General features: G+C 52.5%; 1 protein-coding gene across 1 annotated transcript; it reads left to right on the top strand.

Moving 5' to 3' along the window:
- Positions 1 to 2,581: 2,581 nt before the first annotated feature.
- Positions 2,582 to 7,406, top strand: MLF2 (myeloid leukemia factor 2). The gene is made up of 9 exons (XM_077759095.1): positions 2,582 to 2,788; positions 3,302 to 3,379; positions 3,648 to 3,774; positions 4,022 to 4,057; positions 4,840 to 4,893; positions 5,295 to 5,423; positions 5,571 to 5,730; positions 6,391 to 6,603; positions 6,852 to 7,406. Exons 2-8 carry the CDS (start codon positions 3,330 to 3,332, stop codon positions 6,576 to 6,578), a joined length of 744 nt encoding a protein of 247 aa, XP_077615221.1. The 5' UTR covers positions 2,582 to 2,788; positions 3,302 to 3,329; the 3' UTR covers positions 6,579 to 6,603; positions 6,852 to 7,406.
- Positions 7,407 to 13,966: the final 6,560 nt, after the last annotated feature.

The following is a 13,966-nucleotide window of genomic DNA, read 5'->3' on the forward strand; positions in this document are numbered from 1 at the left end:
CCAAATGCATGACCTCACATCTAATGAGGGCTCCTTTTCTGGCCCAGCTCGACTCCTGCAAGGACTTCCTCACTTTGGCTCCATCAGATAGAGCAGAGAATGTTAGAACCATGCTGTTTCTCTTGCTTCCCCAAATCCTATACTCCTTGTGTTAAGTCTCACTCCTGGCAGGACCGACTCTTCCTCCTACATCTTATCATATACAGGACACTCCAGTGACTGAAGAATTTCTGTTCATCAGAGTTCATTGGGCAGAGATGGAAGGAAAGGAAGGAAGGAGGGAGGGCGGAAGGGATGAGGGAGGGGAAAAAGGGGAGAGGGAGGGAAGAAGGAGGGACGGGAAAGGGAAGGAAGGGGTAGCGAAGGCAAGGGATACGGGGAAACACAAACTATGGTTGTGGGGGACATAAAGGTTACTTGTAAAATCACATTCCTTCAGTTTCTGGAGTAGATGGCTGCCTATGTGGCATGCCTCTGGGGACTCTGAAAATGAGTTCTTGCACTTCCTTCTTCGTCCCCACATACTTGATTTCTTTTTAACTTCAGACAGAGCCCAGGTTTGGAGTTTTGTCTCACAGTTAGAAACTAAGTTGTAGGGGCACCTGGGTGGCTTAGTCGGTTGGGCTTCCGACTTTCACTTAGGTCATGATCTTGCGGTTCGTGGGTTCGAGCCCCGCATCGGGCTCTGTGCTGACTGCCAGCTCAGAGCCTGGAGCCTGTTTCAGTCTGTGACTCCCTCTCTCTCTGACCCTCCCCTGCTCATGCTGTCTCTCTGTCTCCTAGAAATAAATAAAACATTTTAAAAAAAATTTAGAAACTAAGTTGTAATTTGTAAATACTCTTAGGAGAGGTAATACACTGATTCAAAATCAGGCAAAGGTAAAAATGACTGACCTCAGATTCTTAAGTTTTGGAAGGAAGAAGAGAAAGGTTTCTAAGCACCTAAGAGCAATAGGAAGACAATACCAGGTCATGGAAAAAGAGAAAAGGAGGAGGGCAGATCTCCTGTCCAATTCTGTGAAAGCTGGACATAATGGGATGAGGAGGGAGAAGCTGGAAGGGGAGGGACCACACTTAGGTAAGTCGGGGCCCCAGAAAGCTCACTGAGAGACTATCTGATCACATGCCAAACTGCCTTTGGGGCAAGAAGAAAAGGGGCAGTTGCAGAGTGGGCTGTCCAGAGATAGAGAATCTGGAGAATAAACTTAAAAGATTTGACAAAGTCTCTTCCCCAGAAATATCAATGAAAAACAAATTTTCTTTTATACTGTCTTTGTCTTTCTTTGGTTTTGCTGGTCTGCCAGCTTCTAAGTTATCTCTGCCCCCTTCTATCTCCACTATTGTTTTTCCCTCTTTAATAACGATCAAGTCCAAAGAAACCTGAGAAGCCCTGCTCTTGGTACCTTCTCCTGAGCCACCAGGGACCCCCTCCTCCTTCACCCCTAGTAAAGTACATACTGGGAACAAGTGTTTCACGTTGTCAGGCTCCACAGAGCACTAATGTGGCTAGCGGCCAGAGCAAAGAACCAGGGAGAGCTCGAGTTTGGAAAAGTCTGGACTCCTAGACAGTCCAAATTCCCCTGACACCGAGGGGGAGGGCCCTTCTCTCCATGGGGCCAGATTTTATGCAAGACATTTAGTATGTCAAAGTTTCAGTCTTTGGCCTTGGAGTTGGGTCTTCTGGGTCTGATTTCAGCTCCACCCCCTAGGTGATCCTGGTTAATGGAGCACTCCACCCCTTCTCCCAAACTTTAGACCCTTGACCTACCTACACCTACCTGGCCAAAGGCAAGAAAGATCAGTACAGGACTGGGAGTTCTTGAGAACACAGCAGTCACAGAAAAGAAAGGGGAGAGACTGGCCTCAAGCTAAATGATTTCAGAACTACAACCTTTGCCCAGACCTACACTTCATACAGGGTGACTGAGGGGTCCAGGAGCCTCGCCAGGTCCCAAAGGGCTAGAGTTCCAGCCTGGCCGAAGAGCGCCATCTGGCGGCCAGCCCTCCCAACCTGGATTCTCTTTGGCCCCGCCGGAGTTCTGGAAGCCAGAGCGAGACAGGGGCAGAACTGTCACCTCCTCCTGTACGTCACTCCGAGGGCCCCGCCTCTGCTTGGAACGCGCCTCCTCCCGACGGGACCGCCCTAGCGCCTCCCCCGCAGGACAGCCACCCTTCCTCCCTCTAGGGCTGAACGCCGCTCGGGTAGAAAATCTGCTTAATGTTCTCCTCAGGATCCGCCCCACCTTGTCGCCCACAGGGAGCCCGCCCCTCCCCCCCATGGGAATCTGCACCTCGTTCTCTTCCTTCCCCTGAGGGAACGTGCCGCACCGCCCTCCCCCGCCCGTCCCTCCCAAGGACCGGGCGCCTCTGCTCCTCCCCCCGACCCACCCTTGCAGGGAGCCTTTTCCAGTCCACAGAGCCCAAATCCAGGTTAGTGATGAGGCCTCGCCTCCCCTGGTCCCCGGAGGACCCTGCGGCCCCAGGCTCCGCCGCTCTCGAAGCCGGCCCCAGCCCACTCCCCTCGCCCGCCAGTAGGCGGAGCTCCGCGGGCCCAGCCCCGGGGCGGGCTGTCCCACCGTGACGTCACTTCCGTCCGGGCCTGGCCGAGGTTCGGGATCCGTGGGCCGAGGGGGGGGTACGGAGGTGGCAGCTTTGGGAGGAGGCGGCGCGGAAGGCCGAGGAGCGCCAGCCCGGACCAATCCCGCGTCCCGGGCCGCAACCCCGGATTCTGCGGCGCATCGAGAGGCGAGACCGGCCGGATGGGCCGCTGAGCCCGAATCGGGGACCGGTGAGACTCGAGCAGAGCGGGCAGCCGGGGCCAGGGCGGGAGCGGGCCCGCGGGGCTGCGGGGTCTGGGAGCCGGGGAGGCGGGGAGGGGACGGGGCCAGGCCTGCCGCTCCNGTGAGGCCGGCCTGGGGGAGGCCTGGCAGGGGCTCGGGCTGAGAAGGGGGCGAGGGGGCCGGGGTCATTGCTGGGGCGACGGCTAACCCTCGGGATTCGCTTCCGAACAGTGGCGTCGGGGGAGGGGGCTATGCTCCCCTGTGGGAAGAGGATGGTGTGAGTCGGGGGAGGCAGAACACTGCGAGGCTTGGAAAAATTTTCCATGGCCCTCCTTGGGAGGTTTGAAGAGCTCTTCTCTCCGGTGAGGGTGGTGTCGAACACCGCCTGGAGAAGGGTCTCACTGGAGTTTGGGGGGTTCGGTTACGGCGTTTGGAAGGGACAGTGTCCTCAGTCCCTTCACTGAGCCAGGTGTGCGAAAGCCTGGCCACCTCCGAGTAGCTGAGCCTCCACATCTTTACAGTGTGGAGCCCCCTTGAGCTAAAATCAGGATGTTCCGCTTTATGAGGGACGTGGAGCCCGAGGATCCTATGTTCCTGATGTGAGTATTCCCTCCCCCTTGCGTTCTGGGGCGCTCATCCTACTCCACTTCAGGTCTCTCTAAGTAGTTCAGGCAGACATCTGGGTTCCCATTGCTGGCATTGGCTGGGACCAGCTGGAGACTGCGCTCCAGCTCAGACTCAGAGAGGAAATAGGCATCTATGCCACTGTTTCCTTATGACTTTTCTTTTTTGCAGGGGGGCGGGCAGGGAGAGTGGGTGTTGACTGTTCGGCCCTTCTGCCATCTACGCTGTATGCTCACTCCACAGGGACCCTTTTGCTATTCACCGTCAGCATATGAACCGAATGTTGTCAGGTGGCTTTGGATATAGCCCCTTCCTGAGCATCACAGATGGCAACATGCCAGGGACCAGGCCTGCCAGCCGGAGGATGCAGGTAATGGTGCTGCAACATAATTGAGACCCAAAGAAAGGCTGGGGGGTGGTTCATAAAGTCCTTGATCTTCCTTGCGCTTTAGCCAACCTAGCAAGTGGAATGATCTTTGTTTCGGAGTGGGGGACAGGGTCTGCCAGAAGGGCTTTGGGATCCCCTTTTGAGAGGATCGGAAAACAGCAGGGCCCATGGGCTTGGGATTGTAACAGTTGGACATGTTCTCTAATTTGTTCTTTATGTGTTCCTCCAGGCTGGGGCTGTCTCCCCCTTTGGGATGCTGGGAATGGTGAGTTCTGCCTTTGTGTCCTTCCATCTCAGACACACTCTGTGCCCTTAGATGTTACTTCCAAATGGTGGCTCTCTGGAATAGCTTTATGGATAACTCTAGAATCTTTTTAAAGTTGATTTATTTATTTTGAGAGAGAGATTGCATCTCAAGCAGGATCCGTGCTGTTAGCACAGAGCTCGACCCTGGGGCTCAGTCTCACAAAGTATGAGGCCATGTCCTGAGCTGAAGTCAAGAGTCAGATGCATAACTGACTGAGCCACCCAGGCGCCCCTAGAATCCTTTTATAGTGTTCACAAAGCTCTCGGCCTGCTGTGCGCTCTGAGTCCTGTGGTTAAAGATGCTAACTTACTGACTCCTGCGTTCTAGGATCAGTACCTCTAAGGAAAATGTGATTGGCTTAGCAAAGTTTGTCTTCCTGAGGATGGAGATGCAGTTGAAGGGCCAACCAGAGATGGCTTTCTAGAAGTTTGTTGTTGTTGTTGTTGTTGTTGTTTACTATTTCGTGCCCATCCCCTTTTTTTCATTCACTTGGGTGTGCTTCTTAAAGATAGGGGGAAATAAGGCAGTCGGGAGAAAAAAGCTGGGGTCAGAGCAGCCATAGAGACTGAGGAGGAAGGCAGCAGTGTGTGTGAAGGGAAACCGGGAGAGGAACATTCCATGTACTGGCCATGCTAACGAAGAGCCAGGGAGGGAAGAGGAGAAAGGGAATGTGTGGCCATGTGTCTAGTGGGTGCACTGACTTTGCTTTCCTGACTCCGTTTTCCATGTGTTTGCTGCAGTCGGGCGGCTTCATGGACATGTTTGGGATGATGAACGACATGATTGGGAACATGGTGAGGCTCTTGCCCCATACGTTTCTGCAGACTTGTTCTCGGTGATGGCTGGCAACCCTGTGGGTCCTCTGAGGCAGGGGCACGGAAGAGTGCGCTGGGGAAGGGCTCAAGCTGGCTAAAGTCATTGAACCCAGAGGGTATTGGGTTCCCTGATCTGCTCTCGTGCGTGACTGTGAAGCAGCAGTAGCAGTCTCAGTAAACATGCAAGTAAAGGCTCCGTCCCCTTAAGGCTCTTCTCGTTTGTTGTTGGACTCAGAGGAATTTGGGGTGTACTGATGAGTCCTGATGTTTTCTCGTTTCGCACGTTTTGTAAGAAAGATGCGGATGGGCATGGGCAGCTGACACGTGGGATCCCTTCTCCAGAGGGACCGTTCAGCCCTGCTCTGTGCTTTCCTCCACAGGAACATATGACAGCTGGAGGGAATTGCCAGACCTTCTCCTCCTCCACTGTCATCTCCTACTCCAATACGGGCGACGGGGCCCCCAAGGTCTATCAGGAGACGTCAGAGATGCGCTCGGCACCAGGCGGGGTGAGTTGAAGGCAGGGTTGAAGGACGCGCACAGAAACTCTGGCTTCCTTTCTCGTGAGTGGGTTGGGGGTGGTTTGTGGAACCCAGGTCAGTGCAGCCAGGCTGGGGAACGGGCAGCCGAGTGTGCTGTGGTCTGCCTCATCCCAGATCCGGGAGACGCGCAGGACCGTACGGGACTCGGACAGCGGGCTGGAGCAGATGTCCATCGGGCACCACATCCGAGACCGGGCTCACATCCTCCAGCGCTCCCGAAACCACCGCACAGGGGACCAGGAGGAGCGGCAGGATTATATCAACCTGGATGAGAGTGAGCTTTCCTTCCCGCTCCTCACCCTTCGGGCATCCGGGCCGGCAGCCACTGGTCTGGTTCCTGCGAGCCAGGAGATCCCAAGCAGCTTTCTGTCCCTGCCTGTGCAGATATATCTTGGCAAAGTTACGGGTGGGCCTCCTAGTCTTGCCTCACTGAGCCCTGTCAGCTTTAGGGGCTAAGTCAATACCGGCCATCTCCTCTTCAAGGAGAGGCCAACTGTCAGGATCGGGTTTTTTCTTTCTCCTCTTTTTCATCTTCCCGTCAAGTCAACAAATAGCTTTTTTTTCTTTTTCTTCTTTTTTTTTTTAAGTATATGTGCTGCCGAGCACAGCAAATCCCTATTTAACACTTACTGTGTGCATGGGACTATATTCCTTAACTTCATAATTACCCCCTTCCTGATTTCTTTTTTGAGTAGTCATGCCTCAGGCCTGCTGGTGGCTTCCACATTGGAATCGCTATTGGCTATTAGCTCGTGGAACCATACCGAACCCCAGATTACTAAACAAAGAAGTTGCTGTCCCTCAGCATGTCCCCGCATGTAGTTTCAGCCTTTGCCCCATTTCTTCCTCTGAGAAGGCTGTGGCTCCCGCTTGCGTCTGCTCCCAGAAGCCAGCCTATATGTTCACATGTCGGTCTGGTCTCCGTGCTCTTCAGGTGAGGCCGCAGCATTTGATGATGAATGGCGGAGGGAGACGTCCCGATTCCGGCAGCAGCGCCCTCTGGAGTTTCGACGGCATGAGGCTTCAGGGGGTGGGGGTCGAAGGGCTGAGGGGCCTCCCCGCCTGGCTATACAGGGACCTGAGGACTCCCCCTCCCGACAGTCCCGCCGCTATGACTGGTGAGGGCCCTGGGCCCTCAGCCTCTCTTGTAAGTATTGAGGAGGAGGAACTGTAAGGTGTCAGGCACGGAGGGGGGAGGTGAGGAGCGTACCTGTGCACATTCCTTTGCTATGAGGCAGAAGGAGTCCAAGTGCCCAGCAATTACCGCCTTTGATGGTGTAAGTTTTAGTTGGCGTGAAGAGAGGAACGCTGTCCCTGCGATAGGGGATGAACCCCAACTCCCAGCCTTTACGTATTATCTCTCTTTTGAATTGCTCTTCTCTCTTTCCCTTCCAGGTACAGGCTGAGAGGCTGAGAAATCAACCCCCGAAATAACTTTTTCCCCTCCAACTCCCACTCCCAATTTAATATTAAATTAACAGGCAAGCTGGCCCCCACCTCTCCCTGGGGGTCTCAGGGAGAACCTTTCACTGCCCCCTTGACCTACTTTTTCCTTCTTTAATTCCCCACCATGAGGACTCCACTTCTCCTGTATCTGCTAACTTGATTTTTCATTCTGCTGCTCCATTGTTGAGCCTCCTCACCTTCCCCACTCCACCCTCACCATGCATTGAAGGGGCTTTTGGGGTGAGCTCTGGGTTTAGGGGCTTCCTCCATCCCTCAGCTACCCTGGATCTCTGCCCACCTCCTCCTCCTCAGATCCCCCACTGCAGAGGCCATAACCCTCATGCAGGGCTGTGTGTGGAGGGAGAGGACCGGCTCCCACCCCTTCCTCCCTCCCCACCCCCCACATATCACAAAACCTTCCCTATGCCCTTCTCTGCCTTTATTTTTTGATCTGTGCAACTTGTCACTAGGTGTTTATGGAATAAAGGAGAATGGAAAAAAAGACCAAGTAGGATTCTGGCTTTACTTTTGCTCTCTTCCTCATTCAGTTTCAACCCTGCTGTCTTCTCGTCCCCTTCTTACCTTGCCTGTGTCTCCACGTGGGGCCTTCTGAACTCGAGTGCAAGCCCAGCACCCCCCCCAGTGGTGGCGACGGGGGGCCCGGCAGCCCTGGCGGTGCGCGGCAGCAGCGGGGTCCGCCGGGCCTGGTCAGGGGCGGCCACGGAAGCAGCCGCCTTCCGCTCTGTCCCCTTGCTTTACAGTAACTTCCCATGTCCGGGGAGTGTAAGGCCTGTCTCATAGGTGCCTGAGGAATTTGCCACCCCTTGTCCCTTGGGCCCAGATTCTTCCCTGGACTGTGGGCAGGAACGCGTGTGGTACCGAGCAGGAAGGCGCAGGCTTTCGAGGGGGAGGCCCTCTGGGGTCAGCAGTGTTCTTCTGCCCTCACTTATTGAGAACTTGAGCTCGGGGAACGAGCCCAGAGAAGAAAACCAACCTGGAACCTGAGCAGTACAGCAAGGGCGTGAGGCGCTCACATTTCTCAAGACGCTCCCTCTTGACTTGACCTGGCTTGGCCAAGTGGGTCACTCTGTTCTTGGGAACTTCCTCAGCGATGGTAAATGCTTGTCAGGGTCTGGTAATGGTGTCTTTATTAAAAAAATCTTTGGTTCTTTCCTGTGCATGGTAAATCAGTCAAAAACAGCACGGGCACCTGGCTGGCTCAGTCAGCACAGCATGCGACTCTTCGTCTCGGGGTTGTGAATTCAAGCCCCGTGTTGGGCGAAGAGCTTACTTAAAAAACACACATGAAAACAACTCCAGGCTCTGGCTCCTCTCAGCAAAGGGAGGATCTTTTCCATGTTGTCTGTGAACAAACAGACTCAAGGGGATCTGTCTAGTAGCTGAACAAGCAGACGGAGGAAGTGGAGAGCAATGTTCTTGCACTGACGTCCTAATCCAGGATAGGTGCCAAGTCTCATCACATAGGACTGGTGCATGACCAGGGTCAAGGCAACCAGCCCTGTGGCCAAAAGAACCCAGAAATCTCAAGTCAAACAAGTACAGGCTGCCCCCACTATCCAAACGCAGAGTGTTCTTGTGAAAGCTGTTGTAAGCTGAAACGGCATAAAGCGAACCGATGACCATTAACTTCTTTGAAAAAATTTTCAAGCATTCCCAGACCCCAAAAATAGCCTCTTGAATTTTTCTGAAACCGTCTTGCTGAGGGACGCACAAAACAAACGGAGATGAGCACAGATGCGCACAGACCGTTCAGAGCTAGGCCTGATGCAGAGACGCTGAGTATAGTTCCAGGGGAAGGAGTGAGGTGACCACACCTGCCACTCGGGTGGACCACCGCTAGAACTTCCTACAAAACCAGTGCTGAAAGCTATTTTTGCTTTGTCTTGAAAAGCAAAAATCCCGCTTCGTGTTTCCTCGTGTTAGCCCAAACCGGTCTTCTGTACATGCAAAGTGGCGTGATGTGAACTTGTAAAAGGCGAGGGGTGCCTGGATAGATGACTCATCTCCACCTGGGTGGCTGAATTGTAGATGATGGGACTCAATGCGTCCTCAGCCCTCAGTCCCAGGTGTCAATCTGTGCTCTGTCCAGACACCTATTTCCTTCCTCTGGGAATGGGAGCAGCTTTTGTGAGTCTCCCATGGAGCCTGTAAGACTTGTAAAGGATGCCCTGAGGCCTCGACTCTGCCACCAACTCAGCCTGTGGTCTTGGGCAGGTCATTCACTTCCCTGAAGTTCCCTGCTGGCTGTAAAATCTTAGGCTCTGGTTCACGGCAGACCAGGCCAACCTGGGTTGTTGGTTTTTGTTTTGTTTTGTTTTGTTTTTTACAAGTAGTTTATTGTCAAGTTGGTTTCCATATAACACCCAGTGGTCATCCCCACAAGTGCCCTCCTCCATGCCCGTCTCTCCACACCCATGAGTCCTCAGTTTGTTCTCAGCATTCGAGAGTCTCTCATGGTTTGCCTCTCTCCCTCTCCCCACCATTTCCCCCCTTCTTCTCCCCCATGGTCCTCCGTTAAGTTCCTCCTAATCCTCCTATATGTGCAAACATATGGTATTTGTCCTTCTCTGCCTGACTTATTTCGCTCAGCATAACACCCTCAAGGTCCATCCATGTTGCTACACATGGCCAGATTTTTCTTTCTCATTGCCAGGTAGTATTCCATCGTATAGATAAACCACATCTTCTTGATCTGTTCGTCTGTTGATGGACACTTAGGCTCTTTCCATGTTTTGGCTACTGTTGAGAGTGCTGCTATGAACACTGGGGCAGGCCAACCTGGATTTCACAACGCCTGCACTCACAGGTATGGTTCTGAGTGGGGGCTGGAACAGGGCAAGGGTTACCCTGATTTCAATCTAGGTGAGTCACCTTAGTGTTTCACTAGCTCTCCCATGTGGGGCCTGGCTTTTAGACACATGAACTGATTTTCTCCCCTACTTCCTGCACTTGGGTGAGGACCACCCTTCAACCCAGCACTTACTCCTCAAGCCCGTGACTGGTTCTCAGCAGGGATCTGTTGCGGGGAGTTAGTTGGCAACAGCCACCTAGAGAGGTGCTCAAGAACCAGCCCCCCTGGCCCTTGTCAGCCTGTCTGCCACTGTGGGGGTGGGGGCCAGGGGGCAGAGGTGGGAAAGGAACTCTCAGGAAGGAAGCTGGCATTTTATTTCTGGTCGACTCTCCAGCTGGGCCCAGGCTCATTCACAACAGCCAGCTCCTCAGCCCTTGCTTGGCCCCAGCGTCCAGAGGACATGGTTAGACTCATTAGATTATTTCCCCCATGGCTGAGATTTGGCTGGAGATTAAGTTACCTATGGGAGCCAAAGTATGAAGACAGCCTGGCATGAGATGACCTGGCTCAACCACTTAGCTATGACCGGGAAGAATTCTTAATCTCTCAACATCAGTTTCCCACTTTGTAAAATGGGCCTTTGTAGGCGCTCGCTGATGGCAGTGGAGACATGGGTCCGCACCGCAGAACTGAGGAATGTATGAGTTAGTAGAGAAATCATCTGACACAGTGTGTGGGATACAAATGACTGACTTCTCCCTGATGACCCTGTCTGGCTCCTTCGATGCTCTCTGGTGGTCTTCATCTCCGTGTCCATCCTCGGGACTCCTAAAATACTCCCAGGCACAACTTGGAAATCATCATAATGGCCTCCAGCCCTCTGTGCTCCCAGCTACCAATTATTATCTTTTGCCCTTTCCATGCCTCAGCTTTACAGACCAGCAAGTAGAAACCCATGTTTTGGGCCACTCTGCCCCGGGCCTGCTTGCACCGGGTCCTAGTAACACCCTTTATCCGATGTTCCGTCCCTCCATCCTGCAATTCAATGCCCAAGTCACATGCTGCTTACTCTGAGAACCACGAGCTGATCCACAACGATAACCCAGTATTCTGGTCTCCCAACCCACATACTCCAAGTCCACGTACTTTTTTTTATTTAAAATTTTTTAACATTTAATTTATTTTTGAGACAGAGAGAGACAGAGCATGAACAGGGATGGGGCAGAGAGAGGGGGGGACACAGAATCTGAAGCAGGCTCCAGGCTCTGTGCTGTCAGCACAGAGCCCAACACGGGGCTCGAACCCACGGATTGTGACATCATGACCTGAGCCGAAGTCGGATGCTCAACCAACTGAGCCACCCAGAAGCCCCATTCCAAGTCCACTTAAATACTCCACATACTTGCCCTGCCCTGATGCTCCCAGCCCTGGGCATGGGGCATCCCAAGGGCTGAGGGAGCAGCAAGGATCAAGGATTCCTTCTCCCAGGCCATTCCAGTTGGGATAGGGATTTTTTTTTTTTTAAGTAGCCTATATTTATCTTCTTAGACAACACTGGGGTCTTCAGATAGGAGGGGTGGGGTCCAGGTGGGGCTGCACTGGAAGCTGGGGAGGTGAAGACAGGGATAGTCAGGCACAAGAGGTGCTAAAAGGTAAGAGAAAAATCAGGAGACTAGGGACGTGGCGAGGGAAGCCTTGGGTAGCCTCTATCCCTGAAGAGAGGCTGTGGGGGGCACAGACCTGGCATGGCGTGAGGAGCATGCGCGGAGGGACCTGGGATGCACGCGGCTGGCAGAGCTGCTATGGAAGGTGGGCAGAGAGTGCTGACAGCTCTGCGCCTTCCCATCCTCCATGTCCGCCCTTGAAAGGTAACTCTAGGAAGACAAGGACAAGCAGGTAGTGCTTCCCCCTTTGGGCTCTGCCCTCCCTCTCCGGCCCCCCACTCCCTGCTCCGGACTGTCCCTGGGATAAGTTAGCACCCGAGTTCCTTGCCCCTTCTCTGCCTTTTAGGATTGTTTTTCTTCCCTGAAGACCTTATCTTTTGCATACGGTGCTGCCCCCAGGCTCCCTCTGTATCCACACCATCCCTCTGCTGTCCCCTGCCACCTGGAGAGCTTGCAGCGCCTGGAGAATTACCTCCAAAATGTGTTCGCAAGCCAAGCGGCCAGCGCGTGTTTGCGGCTAGGACATTTGGATACATGAAGCTGGAGTATAGGAAGGAGAGTGTGGGAAAGAGCCCTAGAGGTGGATTTGAGTCTCTAAAAAGGGGGAGCAGAAATACCTTAGGAAAGGTCAAGGTTACACTGAGGTGGGAAATGTATTTTTTAATGTTTATTCATTTTTTTTAAACTTGTTTTCTTAATGTTTATTCATTTTTAAAAGTTTGTTTTTTTAATGTTTATCCAGTTTTGAGAGACAGAGAGAGATAGCGTGAGCAGGGGAGGGGCAGAGAGAGAGGGAAACACAGAATCCGAAGCAGGCTCCAGGCTCTGAGCTGTCAGCACAGAGGGGATGCAGAGCTCGAACCCACGAACTCTGAGATCATGACCTGAGCCGAAGTTGGATGCTTAGCCAACTGAGCCACCCAGGCGCCCCAAAAATGTTTATTCATTTTTGAGAGACAGAGTGAGAGTGGGGGAGGAGCAGAGAGAGAGGGAGACACGGAATGTGATGCAGGCTCCAGGCTCTGAGCTGTCAGCACAGAGACTGACATGGGGCTCCAACTCAAGGCCCAGACCACGAGATCATGACCCGAGCTGAGGATGGACGCCCAACTGACTGAGCCACCCAGGCGCCCCTAAGGTGGGAAATGGTTTGATGGAAAGATTCTTAGAAAACTACTGGTGAATTTAGTGAAGATATCTTGGGTTTGTGTGTGTCAGGGGCAGAATTCCCAATTCCCAGGGAACATGGCAGGGAAGGACAGAAGCTGATTCCCAATTCACACAGACCTTAATGTAAGCAACCTTGCTGTATGATATGATAAAAATAACATTTTTTGAGTTAGAGACCTTGCGGATCATCTTCTCTGGATGTTACCAAATGTGGTAGCAGATGGGCATCACCACCCCGGAACTAGTGAAGCAGAATCTTGAGGTTGGAGAGGATTCCACACGGCTTAGCAACAATGACAGATATCATCCAACCCCCCGCTCCTATGTCACTGCTTAAGAAACAGAGGTGACTTGTTGAACATCACGCAGCTAGCTAGCTAGCAGCACTGCAAGAGCCAGGACTCAAAATCCAGACTGACACAAAGGATACTAATATGTTGTACAGAATGAGTCACCATGGGCTTCCTTTAAATAGTTCCTTGGTGATTTTTTTTTTACAAATAGTTTATTGTCAAATTAGTTTCCACATAACACCCAGTGCTCATCCCCACAAGTGCCCTCCTCCATGCCCTTCTCCCCCACCACCTCCATCAGTTCTCAGTTTTTGTCAGCATTCAAGAGTCTCTCATGGTTTGCCTCTCTCCCTTTCCCCCACCATTTCCGCCCTTCTTCTCCCCCTTGTTCCTCCGTCAAGTTCCTCCTAATCCTCCTATACGTGCAAACATATGATATTTGTCCTTCTCTGCCTGACTTATTTCGCTCAGCATAACACCCTCAAGGTCCATCCATGTTGCTACACATGGCCAGATTTCATTGTTTCTCATTGCCATGTAGTATTCCATGGTATAGATAAACCACATCTTCTTGATCCATTCATCTGTTGATGGACACTTAGGCTCTTTCCATGTTTTAGCTATTGTGGAGAGTGCTGCTATGAACATTGGGGTACATGTGCTCCTATGCATCAGCATTTCTGTATCCCTTGGGTAAATTCCTAGCAGTGCTATTGCTGGGTCATAGGGGAGTTCTATTGTTAGTTTCTTGAGGAACCTCCACACTGTTTTCCAGAGGGGCTGTACCAGTTTACATTCCCACCAACAGTGTAGGAGGGTGCCCGTTTCTCCACATCCTCGCCAGCATCTAGAGTTCTCTGATTTGCTCATTTTAGCCACTCTGACTGGCGTGAGGTGGTATCTCAGTGTGGTTTTGATTTGTATTTCCCTGATGAGTAGGGATGCTGAGCATCGTTTCATATGTTTGTTGGCCATCTGGATGTCCTCTTTGGAGAAGTGTCTGTTCATATCTTCTGCCCATTTCTTTACTGGGTTGTTTGTTTTTTGGGTGTGGAGTTTGGTGAGTTCCTTATAGATTCTGGATATCAACCCTTTATCTGATATGTCATTTGCAACTATCTTTTC

Source organism: Crocuta crocuta, unplaced genomic scaffold, assembly GCF_008692635.1.
Source record: "Crocuta crocuta isolate KB4526 unplaced genomic scaffold, BGI_CrCroc_1.0 scaffold72, whole genome shotgun sequence".
Classification (NCBI taxonomy): domain Eukaryota; kingdom Metazoa; phylum Chordata; class Mammalia; order Carnivora; family Hyaenidae; genus Crocuta; species Crocuta crocuta.